Source organism: Coregonus lavaretus, assembly GCF_964263955.1.
Source record: "Coregonus lavaretus genome assembly, contig: SUPER_35_unloc_3, whole genome shotgun sequence".
In the NCBI taxonomy this organism is placed as follows: domain Eukaryota; kingdom Metazoa; phylum Chordata; class Actinopteri; order Salmoniformes; family Salmonidae; genus Coregonus; species Coregonus lavaretus.
This window is the reverse complement of record NW_028167179.1, coordinates 2,118,107-2,138,542: the sequence shown is the minus strand read 5'-3', so window position 1 is coordinate 2,138,542 and position 20,436 is coordinate 2,118,107. Positions and strand designations below refer to the sequence as shown.

The window sequence follows — 20,436 nt, the reverse complement described above, 5'->3', positions numbered from 1 at the left end:
CCTTTGACTTATTACACATTTTGTGTTACAGCCTGAATTCAAAATATATGTTTTTCTCTCCCATCTACACACAATACCCCATAATGACAAAGTGAAAACATGTTTAGACATTCTTGCAAATTTATTGAAAATTAAATACAGAAATATCAAATTTACGTAAGTATTCAACTGTAACTCAGCCACTCAGGAACATTCACTGTCTTCTTGGTAAGCAACTCCGGTGTAGATTTGGCCTTGAATTCACCTTTCAGCAGGACAATAACCTAAAGCACATATCACAGTGTCTGGTGGAAAGCAGACTGAACCAGATTTTACTCTAGGATTTAGCCTAGAGTGAACACAAAATTGATAATATATATATATATATATATATATATATATATAATAAAATATTGATAACTGAAACAAACAACCTTGTCAGAGTATTTTTGATTTCACATTTATCAAGGGCAGTATTAGTATTAATTCCAGTCATAGGAACATTGGGCTTATATCACATTCCGCTTTGAAGAGGCCATAGAGCAAGACTATATGGATAAAAAAGGAACGTAATCTGGATAAACACCATCTCAATTAGCCTGGCCTAAAAATACACATTTGTCTTAATAGAAACATCCACATACTGTGTTGCATCATATGACTATAATCCTCTTTCGATCATTAGCTACCTAGATATGTACGCTAGAGGGCGCCACGGAGCAATGAACATAACAGCACTGTCGTGCTTGCTCGTGATTGGCTCATTCCTGCTCAAAACAGATTACGTTACACCCGGAAGTTGTGGTTTCATCAGTCAGGTAAATTTAGCTCTTTTTTTTGCCCAGCATATGATTCAAATGAGAATTTATAACAGACTACACACCACGACGTCTGAAGGATTTGGTGGACGAATACCAACGATGAAGGGATTGCTTCAAGTCGTTTTGCTTTTCCTCTCTGTAGCTCACATCAGAAGTTGGAATGACGGTCAGTGTTTACTTCCGCATAATAGCTAGTCACTTTCTAGAATCTAGTTCTCTTTCTTGGTAAACGTTTAGGCTACAGCATTATAGCTCAAATATCATTGTACCAATTTAAGAAATGGCCAGCTAGGCAGGTGGATATTAGTGTTCATGATGAAGAATTTGCTTTTGTGCCGTAAAGATCGAAGATCCACAATACATACAAGGGAGGCTTAGGCAACATTATATTATAAACACATTCTACACATAATGACTAGGTTGTTGAGGATTGCCAATTTGCCATACGTTTTACATCTGTAGCCTATTTGCTCAGCCTTATAATGCCTGGAATGGAGAATAATTATTTCTCTCTATACAGCTCCAGGTAGTGTTTTGCTCCGAGACGTGCAGGTACTCACCCTGTATAAGGGGAAGTACACCACTGCCAGACGCAGTAGCCCTGTACCTCAGCTGCAGTGTGTTGGAGGCTCAGCCGGCTGTGGATCCTTCATTCCTGAAGTGGTTCAATGCACAAACAAAGGCTGGGACGGAGTCGACGCACAGGTAAGACTGAACACTTGCAGATGGAGGAAAAGGGTGTAGCGCTACATTTAGCCTGCTCCCAGATCTAGCACAATGACCGTTGGCAGTTGGCAAGATGGCACAAACAGATCTGGGACCAGGCGAGCCTACATTTACAAGGTAAATGAAAAGAGTGCCAGATTTTACAGATCCTTGTTTCACTTTCAGTGGGAGTGCAAAACAGACATGGACAACGCCTACAAATTTGGACGGATAGAGGTCAGCTGTGAGGGATTCAACCATCCAGATGATGCCTACATACTGAAGGGCTCGTGTGGACTGGAGTACTCACTGGAGCTGACTGAGGAAGGCCATAGGAGGCACAAGGGGGGCTCACACGGCTCAACAGGTGGGTCATTAGTACACACCATTGTGAAATGTTTCAAAACGTTATGGAACGGAAAACAATAACGAGTGTCTTATTGGACAAGTTCCCTCCCTGTTTCAGTACGTTTTCTTCCGTTTGATACCAATGAACAAAACCATGATTTCCCAGGTGGCTTCAGTGACTTCGCTTCCAGCTTCTTTAAGGGTTCCTCAGACAATAACAACCAGCATCACCATAGCAACAACAGACAACAGAGTTCTACAGGGGAGGGAGATTCCAGCGGGTTGTTGGTAGTCGCTCTGCTCTTGTTTCTGGCCTATGGTGTGTACAAGCTTTTCCTGAGTGGACCGACGAATCTAGGACAAAACGGGCAGTTCCCTGATAACGGCTCCAATACCCACAATCCCAATGGGCCACCACCTCCTGGATTCAAGCCAGACTTCACAGGTGGGCTAAAGTCTATACACCTACCACGTCTGCTTACACACCCTTGCTTATATTTAGGGTTCAGGTACAGTGCCTTCGGATAGTATTCACACCCCTTTAATCTTTCCACATTTTGTTACGTTACAGCCTTATTCTAAAATGTATTACATTGTTTTTTTCCCCTCATCAATCTACACACAATACCCCATAATGACAAAGCAAAAACAGGTTTATACATTTTTGCTAATTTATAAAATAACTGAAATATCACATTAGGCAACATTACTCAGTACTTTGTTGAAGCACCTTTGGCAGTGATTACAGCATCGAGTCTTCTTGGGTATGACGCTACAAGCTTGGCACACCTGTATTTGGGGAGTTTCTCCCATTCTTCTCTGCAGATCCTCTCAAGCTCTGTCAGGTTGGATGGGGAGCGTCGCTGCACAGCTATTTTCAGGTCTCTCCAGAGATGTTCGATCAGGTTCAAGTCCAGGCTCTGGCTGACCCACTCAAAGACATTCAGAGACTTGTCCCGAAACCACTCCTGCGTTATCTTGGCTGTGTGCTTAGGGTCGTTGTCCTGTTGGAAGGCGAACCTTCGCCCCAGTCTGAGGTCCTGAGTGCTCTGGAGCAGGTTTTCATCAAGGATCTCTCTGTACTTTGCTCCGTTCATCTTTGCCTCGATCCTGACTAGTCTCCCAGTCTCTGCCACTGAAAAACATCCCAACAGCATGATGTTGCCACCACCATGCTTCACCGTACGTAGGGATGGTGCCAGGTTTCCTCCAGACGTGAAGCTTGGCATTCAGGCCAAATAGTTAAATCTTGGTTACATCAGACCAAATAATCTTGTTTCTCATGGTCTGAGAGTCTTTAGGTGCCTTTTGGCAAACTCTAAGCGAGCTGTCATTTGCCTTTTACTGAGGAGTGGCTTCAGCCTGGTCACTCTACCATAAAGGCCTGATTGGTGGAGTGCTGCAGAGATGGTTGACCTTCTGGAATGCTCTCCCATCTCCACAGAGGAACTCTAGAGCTCTGTCAGAGTGACCATCGGGTTCTTGGTCACCTCCCAGACCAAGGCCCTTGTACCCGGATTGCTCAGTTTGGCCGGGCGGCCAGCTCTAGGAAGAGTCTTGGTGGTTCCAAACTTCTTCCATTTAAGAATGATGGAGGCCACTGTGTTCTTGGGGATCTTCAATGCTGCAGAAATGTTTTGGTACCCTTCCCCAGATCTGTGCCTTCACACATTCCTGTCTTGGAGCTCTACGGACAATTCCTTCGACCTCATAGCTTGGCTTTTGCTCTGACATGCACTGTCAACTGTGGGATCTTAAATAGACAGGTGTGTGCCTTTCCAAATCATGTCCAATCAATTGAATTTACCACAGTCCAGTCAAGTTGTAGAAACATCTGAAGGATGATCAATGGAAACAGGATGCACCTGAGCTCAGTTGAGTCTCATAGCAAAGGGTCTGAATACTTATGTAAATAAGGTATTTCTGTTTTTTAGGATTAATACATTTCTAAAAAATTATAAACTGTTTTAGTTTTGTCATTATGGGGTGTTGTGTGTAGATTGCAGATAAAAAAATAATATTTAATCAATTTTAGAAAAAGGCAGTAACGTAACAAAATGTGGAAAAAGTCAAGGGGTCTGAATAATTTCAGACGACACTGTATGTAGCCTGGTCCTAGATCGGTTTGTGCTGTATTGCCAATTGGCATGACCATAGGAGTTGGCAAGACGGCACAAACTGATCTGGGACCAGGCTGTCACTGATTGTAAATGGTATCTTTCTCTATCCTAGGTTCCTCTTCAGGTTACCCAGGTGCTTCCGGGTTCCCAGGTGCTTCTGGGTTCCCTGGTTCTGCTGGAGGATATGCTGGTTCTGCTGGCTACGGTGCCAACCCTGGGTACGGGTTCCGCAGTGACTACAGCGGACAGCAGCAGCAGCACTTTGCAGGAGCAGGGGCCCGTGCTGCTGGAGGAACAGGGAATGGATTCTGGACTGGGATGGGGACTGGAGGAGTCCTCGGTTATCTGTTTGGGAGCCAAAGGTCAGTGGTGTAATCCAGTGTTTCCCAACTCCTTCAGTACCCCCAACAGCCCCGGACAGACTCAACTCATTGAGGGCTTGACAGGTTGAATCAGGTGTGCTTGTCCGGGGCTACAAAAATGTGTACTGTTGAGGGCCCTCGAGGAGTTGGGAAACACTGGTGTAATCTATGGCAGTGTATTTCATTGGGCTGTGTGTGCATACCTTTGGTTTACGGTGTCTTGATGATCCGTCTTGGGGAAGGATCTGTCATACAGGGATGGGCATGTAGTGTGGACATGCAGGTTGGTGGGCTTAGAGAAGGGGTAGGACATGACGATCACTAGACATTTTTTAAAGTTGTTGGTCATGTTTTTTCCTCTCCCTGTTTATTGTAGACGCCAGACGCCGTACACAAACACCCACTCAAACTACTCTGCGCCCAGGACACCACCGACCCCAGCCCCTAGCACCGGAACACGCGCTGCTTCAGGTACTGCTGCCCAACTACTATAACTAATGTAGCCAGAGCATCTGTATGTACTGGTGTGTAGTTTATAAATTGTCAAATCAATGTAATAAAATCAGTAGAATTATCTTGCTAAATTGTGTATTACTGTAAAATAGACGTCTAAATAAAAATGTATATGTGTGGATACAGTACAACATGTTTGTATAAATCAATCATTAAGTTATTCTCAGTTCAACACGGAGTTACTCTGTCCCACGGCCTGCTGCTACAGGTACTCTATGGAATGGGTGAGTTTTTTTCTTAGGATGGCTTTTTGATTCCTTTTTGTCAGGCTTTGGAGGGACCAAGAGAAGATAGATGGGCAAGAGGCCATTGGCAGCTTTCCATGATGTCAGAAGAACAGCAAGTGATGTCATCAGGGATCTGGGACAAGCATAGGTGACGGTCTGTACTTAAATTGGTGTGGTTGATGTGGAATTGTGAATATCACACTGATTGATATGTCAAGAAAGATTGGAATGACTCAAGAACTCTTAAATGTTCAGTCTGCGGGATAGGACTGTATAATTGTTTTAGAAAATAATACCACTAACAGTTGATACCTTACCTGTATGGTCACCTGTGTCCTTAAAACCATAGGAACATTTGCAGTTTAACTTGTTTTATTTTGCGTTTGAATTTAATGCAAATTATATTTTCTTGATGTTTTTTTTTTTTTTAATCTGTGAATTTCTAAAATTCCTTCAGAAGGAATTATGTATATGCATTTTCTTCTGGTTTATTCATCAGATTGCTGTGAATGTGTTCTTCAGTGGCAGTGGAATACCAGTACAGTCACATTTTGTTGCTATTGAAATTGTAGGATTGCTGAATTTCTCAGCTGGTCGTATGTATAAGGCTTTTCTTTCTCGTATAAAAACAAACAAAACAGAAAATGTTTACTGTATAAATTATTTTGATAAAATGTATTGACAGTTTGAGGATGATGTTTTTCATAAATGTACTATGAGGTATATGTTTGGTGTTTGATCATGTTGTGTTATCTCTTAGGGTGAAGTCATTCATGACGATTTTAGAAGTTGTTTAAGACATGAATATCCGTCTGCACAGTTTAGATGGAAGCTTAAGGTGAGGTGAGTTCAGAGGTGTGGCCTTATTGTCTAGTTGATCTGTCCAGGGTTTGGCTGTGTTTGCATTCTGATGTGATTCTGCCCAGTGTCTGAGGGAGAGCTGTCTGACCCACACGACTGGCCTATAGATGCCCTGTATCCAACCTCGAACTGAAGCTGGGTGACAACTATGGGCTCGAGTCAATCAATTCAGCGTTAACCCGGGATAACCGACACCTGCACAGCAGATCGTATTATTTATTTACGCGATATGTCGGAGGTGTAACTGCGTTGGAGCTGTCAAATCAGTGAGTGGCTGCTCGTGTAGTCATTCTCACAAAGCCACACCCGTCCCACTCGCTTTAAAAGTTCCGAACGAGAAAGTGTAGGCTATATAGAAATAATGATACTTAAATTGAAGAAAATAATGAGGATTTCTATCAGCCTAATCGAGGTGTAGATTACATCACATTCCAGTGTTCAAACTTGTAAACACGGCTGCATGCGACTGGCGTACCCCCCCCCCCCCCCCCCCCATGTCATAAGCCATGGACATTTGTCTTTTTACAGGAAATTAGCTGCAGGCAATGGCAATGTCCATGATGTATAATGCCGGGAGCCGCTTGTCGATTTGAAGGCTCTAACACAGTTCCACCGACACCGCCAAAACAGCCGCTATGCGGGTGTCGGCTAGCGCGGATCTGGTAGAATCTAGCCCTTGCATAGGCTAGAGACGACTCTCCCACAGAGCTCTCTGTTCTTGGTAGTCTTCTCCAGCCAGTTCCACCCCATGCCGGTTGTCTTCGGGCCAGTTGTCTGCCTCAAGCTCCCGCACCTGGGTTGTATTCATTACATCTTGCGAAACCGTTTATTGTTTAAGAACCAAATGGAAACAAAAACGGGGAGGGACCTAACTGAATTTGCTAAATGTTTTGGAGTAAATTGTTTATTTTGTACACCAAATTTTTTTTTGCAACAGAATCGGCGTAATAAATACACCCCAGGTGTTTCTTGGACTATGGACCTGACCAGTAGAGGTCACTAACAGACTGCTATTTACAGCTCCCATGTTGCCACCTAGTGGCCTCTTAGTATACACTTGGTGTATAAGCGCAGGGTTGTAGGTTCAAGCCCAGGCAGATCCTGTGAGTGTGGTTGCATTGACACTCACTGATGGTTGGTGGACCGTGACCACTAATGGGGGTTAAGTCCTGCGGTTCTCCCTCCTGTGAACAGCAGCGTTTATGCAGGGAAACCTCTGGAAAAAGTAGTCACTTAGTGCTTTTAAAATCTGTTCCTACTTTTTCCAGCGGTTTCCCTCCATAACCACTGCTGTTCTGGAACCACGGGGCGGTAACATATACGAAATGGATGATGGACATCCACAAATTAATACATACCATATGAAACGTAACATATCATACTAAATGTAGTGTCTCGGATTTACGTACAGAATAATACGAAATGCTCTGAGACCAGGTTGGTGTATTTGACATTGTGAAGTACAGTCAAAAGCACATATTGTACATCTAGATTAGAACCCACAACCTCAGGGTACTAAGAAAGTTGCTTTAACCGCTCAGCCACCTGCACATTTTCCCAACATCATCACATTGTTTCTTTATACTCAGGGAAGGCTAAGCAGTTGAATTTTGACTCATCTGGGCCCAGTTTTTCAAAAGTTATGTGATCGGAAAAACTGGGCCCAGAATTACAGAACACAGATCTTATCTGACCCACAAATTATCTAACATTTCAATGTTCTCTTTAAATATTTTTAATTGTGAAAAATAGCAAATGGGGATTGAACCACCAACCTCAGAATAATGACGCAAGTTAATTTACCGCTACAACGTGGATCTTCCGCGCTCCGGATTGTATCCTGTCTTTATCCATCCACAGTAATCCAACTAAATGTTCAAGTTATTGCAAAAAAAGTGATCACATTATGGAAAAATATGTAATTTTCATTACATTTACAAAAGTAATTTCAGACATGCAGATCCTTTGACATATTACATGATTTTACAAATGGTCTATAGAAAAGGGAAGTTAAGCATATTAACAGTTGATATTTTATAGTATAACAACTATCACCATCTTCTGAGCACAACACAACAGATTGTAAGAGATAAATATTGATGTATATCTGTATTGTGTATGGCATGTACTGAGACATGATTTCAGGTAGGCCTCCTCGCTTCAAGGCATGTGTCAAGTACAAGGTAACAGTCATTTGAATGTCAGTTTACGCGTCCGGTGTCTACCAGTGGTCCACAAAAAACTAACTTTAAAGGACACCAGGCTACATCTTCTCATAGGTCAGTTCATGTCCACAGGTGTTACAGACCTTCCTGTAGAGATCATCCTCTTCATCCACTAGTTCCTCAGGGCAGTACTGGTGCTGGTGAACATTGGTTCCCTTTGTCCACACGCTGCTCCTCATCGCACAACGCAGCTCTGGCCACAACAGCCAAAATCATAATACAGTAAATTGTCACTACATAAATAAGAAAAGCAGTCGCACATTTGAGGGTACTTGTTGCAGGTGTGTGGGAATTATTTGGTTAATTTGTATTTATTTAATATAGTTTGTTTCACTATTATTGACTTAAAATACGGTAAGCTGAATAATCACGTGACACTGGCAAGCTCAGTGTGCAAGTCAATAATAAAGAAACAAAACTGCATCACCTGATTAGTACAAACCACTGGAGGTGCTAGGTTTTATCTATATTAATGCATCTTTGCATCACCTGATTAGTACAAACCACTGGAGGTGCTAGGTTTGACCTATATTAATGCATCTTTGCATCACCTGATTAGTACAAACCACTGGAGGTGCTAGGTTTTATCTATATTAATGCATCTTTCTGCAAGCTTTTTAAAGAGAAAAAGGTGACTTCATGATTCAGTTGTGTTGTGTCCGAGTGAGGATCACAACACAGTCGTTCTGTTGTCTGTAAAGCCTATTGTCTGTCTCAATCCCACTATTTAATTCATGTTAAATACATTTACAAAATCAGTGTTACTGACCTTTGACCTTTTTGTTGAAGCGCTTCTGCTTCTGCACCTCCCTGTTCTCCTCTCTGGACTTATTAGCCTCCTCCAGGGCCTCCTCGGAGCCCCACACCTCTAAGGAGCGCTTCTCCACCTGGAAACCCAGCACAACATGTTTACTGATCTAACGTAAATACACCTGGGTCATGTTCATTAGGGCACGCAACATAAAACGTTTTGAAATGGAAAATGATAATAAAAATGTATTCTAGACGAGTTTAGGTATTCCTTCCCTATCTCAGTATGCTTTCTTCTGTTTGGTGCCTAATAAAGACGACCCACTAACACATTAGGGGGTGGCTGTAAACAATAGTAGGGGAACACTAGTACAGTGACAAGTGAAGACAAGGTCTGTGTCTGAAAACTTCACTAGCCACCAAAGCCTTGCTTCCTCACCTTCCTCTCTAAGCACGTAGGAGGAGGCATCAGACACAGCCAAGATGAGGAAAAGCAGCGACTTAGAAGCAGTAATAATGGCTGTTAGCTCGTCCTACCTGCAGCTTGAGGTAGAGTTTGATGTCTCCCCAGTGAGGGTTGTGTGGGTTCTTCCTCAGGACAAACCTCAGCACTGGCTCCCTCTGGTCCAGATCACAGTCCTTCAGTAGGTAGAGCTGCTTTGCCGCCGTACGGGACATCAGCTTGTGTTTCACCTCGTAGTCTCTGGTGGGGGACATTCATAGTGGAAAGAGAAAATATAGTATACTAGCTCATTTGCAGCCTCTATTCTTATAACCTGGTCCCAGATCAGTTTGTGCTGTCTTACCAACTCCTATGGTAATAGTGGGGTGCGTGACAATGACTAGTTGGCAAGACAGCACAAATACATCTGGACCAGGCTATTATTCTTATACCCTTGAAGCTTAAATACAAGGCTAGTATAAGTAATACAATATCTGTATAGTTGCATATTCTGATGTCATTGACACAAGAAGGAACAGCACTGGTTTTACCTGCAGTTGTCACAGACTGCCAGATTGAAGCCGTTGCTAAGGTAGGAATCCATAAACGACTTGTCACAGTGATCACACACCAGGTAGTCTGCCTCTATCACCGGGGCTAGGAGGACAGTCAGAGAGAGCAGTAAAGCTCAACACTGTCTACATCACATACATCAGGCTAGCAGACGCTCTTATTTATATATATATACAGTACCAGTCCAAAGTTTGGACACACCTACTCATTCAAGGGTTTTTCGTTATTTTTACTTTTTTCTACATTGTACAATAGTAGTGAAGACATCAAAACTATGAAATAACACATATGGAATCATGTAGTATCCAAAAAAGTGTTAAACAAATCAAATAATATTTTATATTTGTGTTTCTTCAAAGTAGCCACCTTTGCCTTGATGACAGCTTTACACACACTTAGCATTCTCTCAACCAGCTTCATGAGGTAGTCACCTGGAATGCATTTCAATGAACAGGTGTGCCTTCTTAAAAGTTAATTTGTGGAATTTATTTCCTTAATGCGTTTGAGCCAATCAGTTGTGTTGTGACAAGGTAGGGGTGGTATATAGAAGATAGCCCTATTTGGTAAAAGACCAAGTCCATATTATGGCAAGAACAGCTCAAATAAGCAAAGAGAAACAACAGTCCATCATTACTTTAAGACATGAAGGTCAGTCAATACGGAACATTTCAAGAACTTTGAAAGTTTCTTCAAGTGCAGTTGCAAAAACCATCAAGTGCTATGAGGAAACTGGCTCTCATGAGGACCGCCACAGGGAAGGAAGACCCAGAGTTACCTCTGCTGCAGAGGATAAGTTCATTAGAGTTACCAGCCTCAGAAATTGCAGCCCAAATAAATGCTTCACAGAGTTAAAGTAACAGACACATCTCAACATCAACTGTTCAGAGGAGACTGTGTGAATCAGGCCTTCATGGTCGAATTGCTGCAAAGAAACCACTACTAAAGGACACCAATAAGAAGAAGAGACTTGTTTGGGCCAAGAAACACAAGCAATGGACATTAGACCGGTGGAAATGTATCCTTTGGTCTGGAGTCCAAATTGGAGATTTTTGGTTCCAACCGCTGTGTCTTTGTGAGACGCAGTGTGGGTAAACGGATGATCTCCGCATGTGTAGTACCCACCGTGAAGCATGGAGGAGGAGGTGTTATGGTGTGGGAGTGCTTTGCTGATGACACTGTCTGTGATTTATTTAGAATTCAAGGCACACTTAACCAGCATGGCTACCACAGCATTTTGCAGCGATACGCCATCCCATCTGGTTTGGGCTTAGTGGGACTATCATTTGTTTTTCAACAGGACAATGACCCAACACACCTCCAGGCTGTGGAAGGGCTATTTGACCAAGAAGGAGAGTGATGGAGTGCTGCATCAGATGACCTGGCCTCCACAATCACCCGACCTCAACCCAATTGAGATGCTTTGGGATGAGTTGGACCGCAGAGTGAAGGGAAAGCAGCCAACAAGTGCTCAGCATATGTGGGAACTCCTTCAAGACTGTTGGAAAAGCATTCCAGGTGAAGCTGGTTGAGAGAATGCCAAGAGTGTGCAAAGCTGTCATCAAGGCACTGGGTGGCTACTTTGAAGAATCTCAAATATAAAATATATTTTGATTTGTTTAACACTTTTTTGGTTACTACATGATTCCATATGTGTTATTTCATAGTTTTGATGTCTGCACTATTATTCTACAATGTAGAAAATAGTAAAAATTTATGAAAAACCCTTGAATGAGTAGGTGTGTCCAAACTTTTGACTGGTACTGTATATATATACACGACCGTTCAAAAGTTTGGGGTCACATAGAAATGTCCTTGTTTTCAAAAGAAAAGCAATTTTTTTGTCTATTAAAATAACATAAAATTGATCAGAAATACAGTGTAGACATTGTTAATGTTGTAAATGGCTATTGTAGCTGGAAACGGCTGATTTTTAATGGAATATCTACATAGGCGTACAGAGGCCAATTATCAGCAATCATCAGTCCTGTGTTCCAATGGCACGTTGTGTTTGCTAATCCAAGTTTATCATTTTAAAAGGCTAATTGATCATTAAAAAAAACTTTTGCAATTATGTTAGCACAGCTGAAAACTGTTGTGCTGATTAAAGAAGCAATAAAACTGGCCTTCTTGAGACTAGTTGAGTATCGGGAGCATCAGCAATTGTGGGTTCGATTACAGGATCAAAATGGCCAGAAATAAATAACTTTCTTCTGAAACTCATCAGTCTATTCTTGTTCTGAGAAATTAAGGCTATTCCATGCGAGAAATTGCCAAGAAACTGAAGATCCTGTACAACGCTCTGTCCTACTCCCTTCACAGAACAGTGCAAACTGGCTCTAACCAGAATAGAAAGAGGAGTGGGAGGCCCCGGTGCACAACTGAGCAAGAGGACAAATGCATTAGAGTGTCTAGTTTGAGAAACAGACGCCTCACAGGTCCTCAACTGGCAGCTTCATTAAATTGTACCCGCAAAACACCAGTCTCAACGTCAACAGTGAAGAGGCGACTCCGGGATGCTGACCTTCTAGGCAGAGTTGCAAAGAAAAAGCCATATCTCAGACTGGCCAATAAAAAGAAACGATTAAGATGGGCAAAAAAACACAGACACTGGACAGAGAAAGATTGGAAAAAAGTGTTATGGACAGACAAATCGAAGTTTGAGGTGTTCGGATTACAAAGAAGAACATTTCTGAGACGCAGACCAAATGAAAAGATGCTGGAGGAGTGCTTGATGCCATCTGTCAAGCATGGTGGAGGCAATGTGATGGTCTGGGGGTGCTTTGGTGGTGGTAAAGTGGGAGATTTGTACAGGGTAAAAGGGATATTGAAGAAGGAAGGCTATCACTCCATTTTGCAACACCATGCCATACCCTGTGGGTGGCGCTTGATTGGAGCCAATTTCCTCCTAGAACAGGACAATGACCCAAAGCACAGCTCCAAACTATGCAAAAACTATTTAGGGAAGAAGCAGTCAGCTGGTATTCTGTCTATAATGGAGTGGCCAGCACAGTCACCGGATCTCAACCCTATTGAGCTGTTGTGGGAGCAGCTTGACCGTATGGTACGTAAGAAGTGCCCATCAAGCAAATCCAACTTGTGGGAGGTGCTTCAGGAAGCATGGGGTGAAATCTCTTCAGATTACCTCAACAAATGGACAACTAGAATGCCAAAGGTCTGCAAGGCTGTAATTGCTGCAAATGGAGGATTCTTTGACGAAAGAAAAGTTTGAAGGACACAATTATTATTTCTATTAAAAATCATTATTTCTAACCTTGTCAATGACAACATTTCCTATGCATTTTGCTATATTTCCTATTCGAACTAATTTAATGTATGTTTTCATGGAAAACAAGGACATTTCTAAGTGACCCCACACTTTTGAACGGTAGTGTATACAGTGAGGGAAAAAAGTATTTGATCCCCTGCTGATTTTGTACATTTGCCCACTGACAAAGAAATGATCAGTCTATAATTTTAATGGTAGGTTATTTGAACCGTGAGAGACAGAATAACAACAAAAATTCCAGAAAAACGCATGTCAAAAATGTTATGAATTGATTTGCATTTTTAATGAGGGAAATATGTATTTGACCCCCTCTCAATCAGAAAGATTTCTGACTCCCAGGTGTCTTTTATACAGGTAACGAGCTGAGGTTAGGAGCACACTCTTAAAGGGAGTGCTCCTAATCTCAGTTTGTTACCTGTATAAAAGACACCTGTCCACAGAAGCAATCAATCAATCAGATTCCAAACTCTCCACCATGGCCAAGACCAAAAAGCTCTCCAAGGATTACCAGGACAAGATTGTAGACCTACACAAGGCTGGAATGGGCTACAAGACCATCGCCAAGCAGCTTGGTGAGAAGGTGACAATAGTTGGTGAGATTATTCGCAAATGGAAGAAACACAAAAGAACTGTCAATCTCCCTCGGCCTGGGGCTCCATGCAAGATCACCTCGTGGAGTTGCAATGATCATGAGAACGGTGAGGAATCAGCCCAGAACTACACGGGAGGATCTTGTCAATGATCTCAAGGCAGCTGGGACCATAGTCATCAAGAAAACAATTGGTAACTCACTACGCCGTGAAGGACTGAAATCCTGCAGCGCCCGCAAGGTCCCCCTGCCCAAGAAAGCACATGCCCGTCTGAAGTTTGCCAATGAACATCTGAATGATTCAGAGAAGAACTGGGTGAAAGTGTTGTGGTCAGATGAGACCAAAATGGAACTCTTTGGTATCAACTCAACTCGCCGTGTTTGGAGGAGGAGGAATGCTGCCTATGACCCCAAGAACACCATCCCCACCGTCAAACATGGAGGTGGAAACATTATGCTTTGGGGGTGTTTTTCTGCTAAGGGGACAGGACAACTTCACTGCATCAAAGGGACGATGGACGGGGCCATGTACTGTCAAATCTTGGGTGAGAACCTCCTTCCCTCAGCCAGGGCATTGAAAATGGGTCGTGGATGGGTATTCCAGCATGACAATGACCCAAAACACACGGCCAAAGCAACAAAGGAGTGGCTCAAGAAGAAGCACATTAAGGTCCTGGAGTGGCCTAGCCAGTCTCCAGACCTTAATCCCATAGAAAATCTGTGGAGGGAGCTGAAGGTTTGAGTGCCAAACGTCAGCCTCGAAACCTTAATGACTTGGAGAAGATCTGCAAAGAGGAGTGGGACAAAATCCCTCCTGAGATGTGTGCAAACCTGGTGGCCAACTACAAGAAACGTCTGACCTCTGTGATGTCATGTTTTGCAGAGGGGTCAAATATAACATTTTTGACAAGCGTTTTTCTGGATTTTTTTGTTGTTATTCTGTCTCTCACTGTTAATTAAAATTATAGACTGATCATTTCTTTGTCAGTGGGCAAACGTACAAAATCAGCAGGGGATCAAATACTTTTTTTCCTCACTGTATATATATATATATATATATATACACAGTACCATATATATATATACAGTACCTATATATATATATATATATATATATATATATATATATATATATACACACACACAGTATATATAACTTATAATCAGTTTGGAAAGAGTGCTAGGAGGAGAGTTCAGCCAAGATGCTATAGTCAAACACTGAGTTACTAGTCATTCAGATAGTGGTTGGTTGTCACGTATGCCGTAAATAATTTATTATGGCCATTATTTACTGTAGCAGGTAGTTAGTTTTACCTGATTGAAAGAAACAAACTCCAATCAGCAACTGGCATGTGGTATGACATGAATCCACAAGGGGGCGCACATGAACCACCAATACACCTTTCTCTGTTTCACATCTGACATCTTGACAGATGAGAGAGATTACATAATGCAACAAATATGAATACCTTGATGCCCCCAGCAATGTTTAATTTATTATAAATCCACATACCTGGTTGATGCACCACTTTCTTTGTCCTTTGCTCCTCCTCTTCTTCATCAATGAAGAACCCTCCACCAGAGTCGACTGTCTTGGCGACTTTAGCCGAGGTTCCACCCCCCTCTCCAGCCGATGGTCTGCTGGCCAGGCGGGCTTGCCTCAGCATCACAGCCCGCTGTCTGTTCTGTTCGATTTTGGCTCTCATAGCCGGGGACAGATCGCAGTTCTTGGATTTGGACACCCAAGGAGGAGAAGCAGCATGATCACTCATCGGCGTGGGGGGCTCCAACAGATCCATCCCAAAACGCAGGACTGGAGCTAGCTGGCTGTTACACTAGATCGCTGTAGGTTACACTCTCCAGCGTCTTAGAAATTGCAATACATTTAAGATGTTTACCAGAAAGACAGCTGGCAGGGTTGAAAGGAGGGCAGAGATGTTTTGGTCTTGTTTTTTTAGCCCGTGCACAGCTGTTAGAGTGGCAATCCACCTGCGCTTTTGCACAAAAACAAAGCCACATCTTAACTGTCACTTCTTGAAAAACACGTTGAACAAAATGTGTTATTTCACTGTAAATTCCTATTATGAACAACTCAAATAAAAACTTTTTCAACTTTATGTTTCATTTGGAAATTACAGAGCTCTACCAGGCGGTTGAGAAGTCAAGCAGGATTAGAATTGCAATTTGCATAACATTTTTGCTTATAAAAATATATATATTAAATAAATTACTTTAGGTCTGCTTCAATGGCTTTCATAGTTAGGTAAGCATTGTTAAATGAGGACTGATGTTGAATTTGGGAAAACTATGGTAATTTTGTGTGACAAAACATGAATATTCAATTACATTGAAATGAATGCGTTTTCAGGTGGTGTATAGTGTGCAATATCCACCAAAATGTTTTTCTTGAATTTCCATCATGTTTCCCACATGTTCAGACTACATTTTGAGATAATAAAAGTGTTTTATTTTATTACTATTACAGGTATTATTTTAAAGGCAACCTTTAGTCTGAATATTGATTATTGACCCCATGGGGCATGAAATGTGGTTTAACCCATTTATGTTGCATAATATAGTGTGTTGTCAACAATTCAATCATACAATTGTGGCCAAATATATAGGCACCCTTGCAACTTTCTTAAAGAATGACCTATTTCTTCTCTAATAAGTTGAAATTGAAGAAAAAAAACGTTTGGTCTCCACACCTTGTTATTGGATTTTCAACACTGCAGAACCAATTGTATTTTTGTAAACTTAAGTTGACAATTTTAATTTAGAAAATGACAAATGGCATGGGTAAAGTTATTGGCACCCAGGAGCTAGTACTTGGTTGCACAGCCTTTGACCAAGATAACTGCTCTAATTCTTCAATGTTTTAGGGGTGCCCTCCACCAACTGTTGTTTTCAGCGCTCGCCATAGGTTAGGGATGTAATTCAGATCTGAACTCTTCGCTGGCCGCTCCAGAACAGTCTAGCCTCCTTCTTGAGCCATTCCAGGCATAGCCACAGGAACTAGGGGTGATGATGATGATGCTGCAGCACCCCCTGAAAAATCTGAATATAAAAAAAATATGAATAAAAAATATTTACACAAAAAAAAAATATGTGTTCACAAAAGTAGTACACTGGGCCATTACTAGTATTAGCAGACCGATATAGACATCTGTAGTGAGAACAAAACAATTTTTCAGCATCTCTGCTTTGGCAAAAAAGTAGTTGTATAATTAAGAACGGTATCTTGCAGGATTCAATAGTTGGAATTGTAAGAGTTGTTGCCCTGTCCCTTTCTCTGTGATTGTCATTCTAACGGGATCCAAAAAGAACAAAACCCTGTCCTCAAACATTTACAACAAAAGGTGCAAAGTTATGTTCAAAGACACAAAACATCCTCATCAAATTAAATATTTTTCTTGATCAAATAACATGGAAAACAACCACTTTTTGTGCAGTATTAATTTACCATCCTTACAAACCACTTAATGTAAATGTACATTACTGTGTTGTACATAAGCTGGTCATCTACAGTTGAAGTCGGAAGTTTATATACACCTTAACCAAATACATTTAAACTCAGTTTTTCACAATTCTTGACATTTAATCCTAGTAAAAATTCACTGTTTTAGGTCAGTTAGGATCACCACTTTATTTTAAGAATGTGAAATGTCAGAATAATAGTAGGGAGAATGATTTATTTCAGCTTTTATTTCTTTCATCACATTGCCAGTGGATCAGAAGTTTACATACACTCAATTAGTATTTGGTAGCATTGCCTTTAAATTGTTTAACTTGGGTCAAACGTTTCGGGTAGCCTTCCACAAGCTTCCCACAATAAGTTGGGTGAATTTTGGCCCATTCCTCCTGACAGAGCTGGTGTAACTGAGTCAGGTTTGTAGGCCTCCTTGCTCGCACACGCTTTTTCAGTTCTGCCCACAAATTTTCTATAGGATTGAGGTCTAGGCTTTGTGATGGCCACTCCAATACCTTGACTTTGTTGTCCTTAAGCTATTTTGCCACAACTTTGGAAGTATGCTTGGGGTCATTGTCCATTTGTAAGACCCATTTGCGACCAAGCTTTAACTTCCTGACTGATGTCTTGAGATGTTGCTTCAATATATCCACATAATTTTCCTTCCTCATGATGCCATCTATTTTGTGAAGTGCACCAGTCCCTCCTGCAGGAAAGCACCCCCACAGCATGATGCTGCCACCCCCATGCTTCACGGTTGGGATGGTGTTCTTCGGCTTGCAAGCATCCCCCTTTTTCCTCCAAACATAACGATGGTCATTATGGCCAAACAGTTCCATTTTTGTTTCTTCAAACCAGAGGACATTTCTCCAAAAGGTACGATCTTTGTCCCCATGTGCAGTTGCAAACCGTAGTCTGGCTTTTTTATGGCGGTTTTGGAGCAGTGGCTTCTTCCTTGCTGAGCGGCCTTTCAGGTTATGTCAATATAGGACTCGTTTTACTGTGGATATAGATACTTTTGTACCTGTTTCCTCCAGCATCTTCTCAAGGTCCTTTGCTGTTGTTCTGGGATTGATTTGCACTTTTCGCACCAAAGTACGTTCATCTCTAGGAGACAGAACGCATCTCCTTCCTGAGCGGTATGACGGCTGCGTGGTCCCATGGTGTTTATACTTACGTACTATTGTTTGTACAGATGAACATGGTACCTTCAGGCGTTTGGAAATTGCTCCCAAGGATTAACCAGACTTGTGGAGGTCTACAATTATTTTGCTGAGGTCTTGGCTGATTTATTTTGATTTTCCCATGATGTCAAGCAAAGAGGCACTGAGTTTGAAGGTAGGCCTTGAAATACATCCACAGGCACACCTCCAATCAGACGCTTCTAAAGCCATGACATCATTTTCTGGAATTTTCCAAGCTGTTTACAGGCACAGTCAACTTAGTGTATGTAAACTTCTGACCCACTGGAATTGTGAAACAGTGAATTATAAGTGAAATAATCTGTACCTGTAGACTTTCCATCACCATGAAGAAAAACAATGCACAATACAGTAATTGAGTACATTGAGACATCAAGTGGTTTGTGATGATGTGGTTTAGTTGGTAGAGCTTGGCACTTGCAATACTAAGGTTGTGGGTTTGATTCCCATGGGGGACCTAGTATGTAAATGAATGGACTCACTACTGTAAATTGCTCTGGATAAGAGCATCTACTAAAAAGTTATGAATAGACCATTTTAGTTTTCACATTAGAAATAAGTTGCATTTGCATTTCAAGGAACTAGAAAACATATAGGCCTATCAAGCAAGTTTTTTATATTCCACAAGTATTATCAGATTAACTGTTACAGATAATTATCAGACTGAAGTTACAAATGCTGGTAAACACTGCAATACATTTTGTTGTTTTTTTTAATCACAAAAGTAGTGCACTGGTCCTTTACTAGTCCTGTATTAGTGGACCGATTTAGACGTCTTCAACGTGGGCACACCCTCTAGTATCGCAATTCATGAAAGGTGCCAGCAGACTACTGCCCCCCAGGGGTCCTTCAGTACCCTCATGGGAGTTAGATGTTGTCCTACGATCACATATGAGCCCACCATTTGAGCCCCTGTCTTCAATTGAGCTATGTGAGCTCTCAGTCAAGACTGCCTTTCTATTGGCTATTGTTTCACCCAAGTGAGTTTCTCAAACTGGTCTCAGAGCATTTCGTACTATTCTGTATGTAAAACCGAGACACTCCATTTAGTATGATATGATTTTTAATACATTGTAAGGCTGCATGATGCGACTCTAATGATGATTTGAAAAAAGTCGCTTGAAAGGCATGAGCTCTGCTTTGTTTTTTGCGCAGGCTGTACACACTTCATCAGTCTCTCATTCACAATTTGACAAGCACTTGATAATGCCTCGAATTTCCCAGCGGCATCCCCTTTGTGTGGCCGTTATGCACCCTAAAAAAATCAATTCCTTTTGCGGGCCAGTGGCCGTTGTGCCCTTGGGCTAAGTGTAATAATTATAATTCCCTTCTCCCTGAGTGCTGCGTGCTCTGAAGCACCTATTGCTCACACGGCTCTTCATCACGTGATCAGGTCTTTCTCACAGGCTACAAGTGAAGACAGACACATTTGGGACGCAATTGCGCGTCCTTATCCAATTCCGAGGTGCATATTGAAGATATTGGAAGAACTGTCCACATTTACTTTTCGTCAGCCAACAAGATGAGTAGGACTAACGAACAGCAAAAGCACTAGCCTACATCAATCTACTATCCTCCACAGTACAAAAGTTGATCAATTCTATTCTGTGCAATAAATAAATATTTCAAACATAGTCTGGGACAGTTGTATGATGCGATAGATCCCAAATTAAGCTGATGGGATCCTCCTCTTTTTAATAGAGGCCATCACTCTGTTTTCTCGCGCAATTGCATAGCCTGTAGAAATGTTGCTCAACATGAGCTCATGGGCTCTCATGAAGATTTGTTTTTCGATTACATTTTCATTGATGTCACAGTGATTAGAGGGACAACAGAGTGCTGAGTACCAGGCAGTTACAAGTTTGGTAGGCTACCAATGACCATCAGCAGCATCAGAGCTTGGAGAAGCCTAATTACCGTGACTAAACAGTCATGTGGAATTTGACTACCTTCAAGTTTCGTGA

At 41.8% G+C, this 20,436-nt stretch overlaps 2 protein-coding genes across 2 annotated transcripts; one reads left to right on the top strand and one right to left on the bottom strand.

The window, feature by feature from the left end:
• The first annotated feature begins 752 nt into the window (after positions 1-752).
• saraf (store-operated calcium entry-associated regulatory factor) lies at positions 753-5,798 on the top strand. Its single transcript, XM_084188891.1, has 7 exons — positions 753-966; positions 1,321-1,505; positions 1,692-1,872; positions 2,020-2,298; positions 4,086-4,335; positions 4,712-4,806; positions 5,117-5,798. The coding sequence occupies exons 1-7, from the start codon at positions 828-830 to the stop codon at positions 5,140-5,142; spliced, it is 1,155 nt and encodes a 384-aa protein (XP_084045017.1). The 5' UTR covers positions 753-827; the 3' UTR covers positions 5,143-5,798.
• A 1,958-nt stretch (positions 5,799-7,756) lies between these two features.
• On the bottom strand, positions 7,757-15,600 carry xpa (xeroderma pigmentosum, complementation group A; the record flags this gene model as incomplete). Its single annotated transcript, XM_084188806.1, has 5 exons — positions 7,757-8,354; positions 8,931-9,048; positions 9,449-9,614; positions 9,905-10,010; positions 15,315-15,600. 5 exons carry the CDS (start codon positions 15,598-15,600, stop codon positions 8,200-8,202), a joined length of 831 nt encoding a protein of 276 aa, XP_084044932.1. The 3' UTR covers positions 7,757-8,199.
• Between the last annotated feature and the right edge of the window lie 4,836 nt (positions 15,601-20,436).

Excerpts from the sequence above, each read along its gene's own strand:
- saraf (XM_084188891.1), top strand. The coding sequence starts at position 828 with ATGATTCAAATGAGAATTTATAACAGACTACACACCACGACGTCTGAA. Across the intron at positions 1,873-2,019 it reads GGGCTCACACGGCTCAACAG|GTGGCTTCAGTGACTTCGCT; the intron begins GTGGGTCATTAG and ends ATGATTTCCCAG. Across the intron at positions 4,807-5,116 it reads CGGAACACGCGCTGCTTCAG|GCTTTGGAGGGACCAAGAGA; the intron begins GTACTGCTGCCC and ends CCTTTTTGTCAG.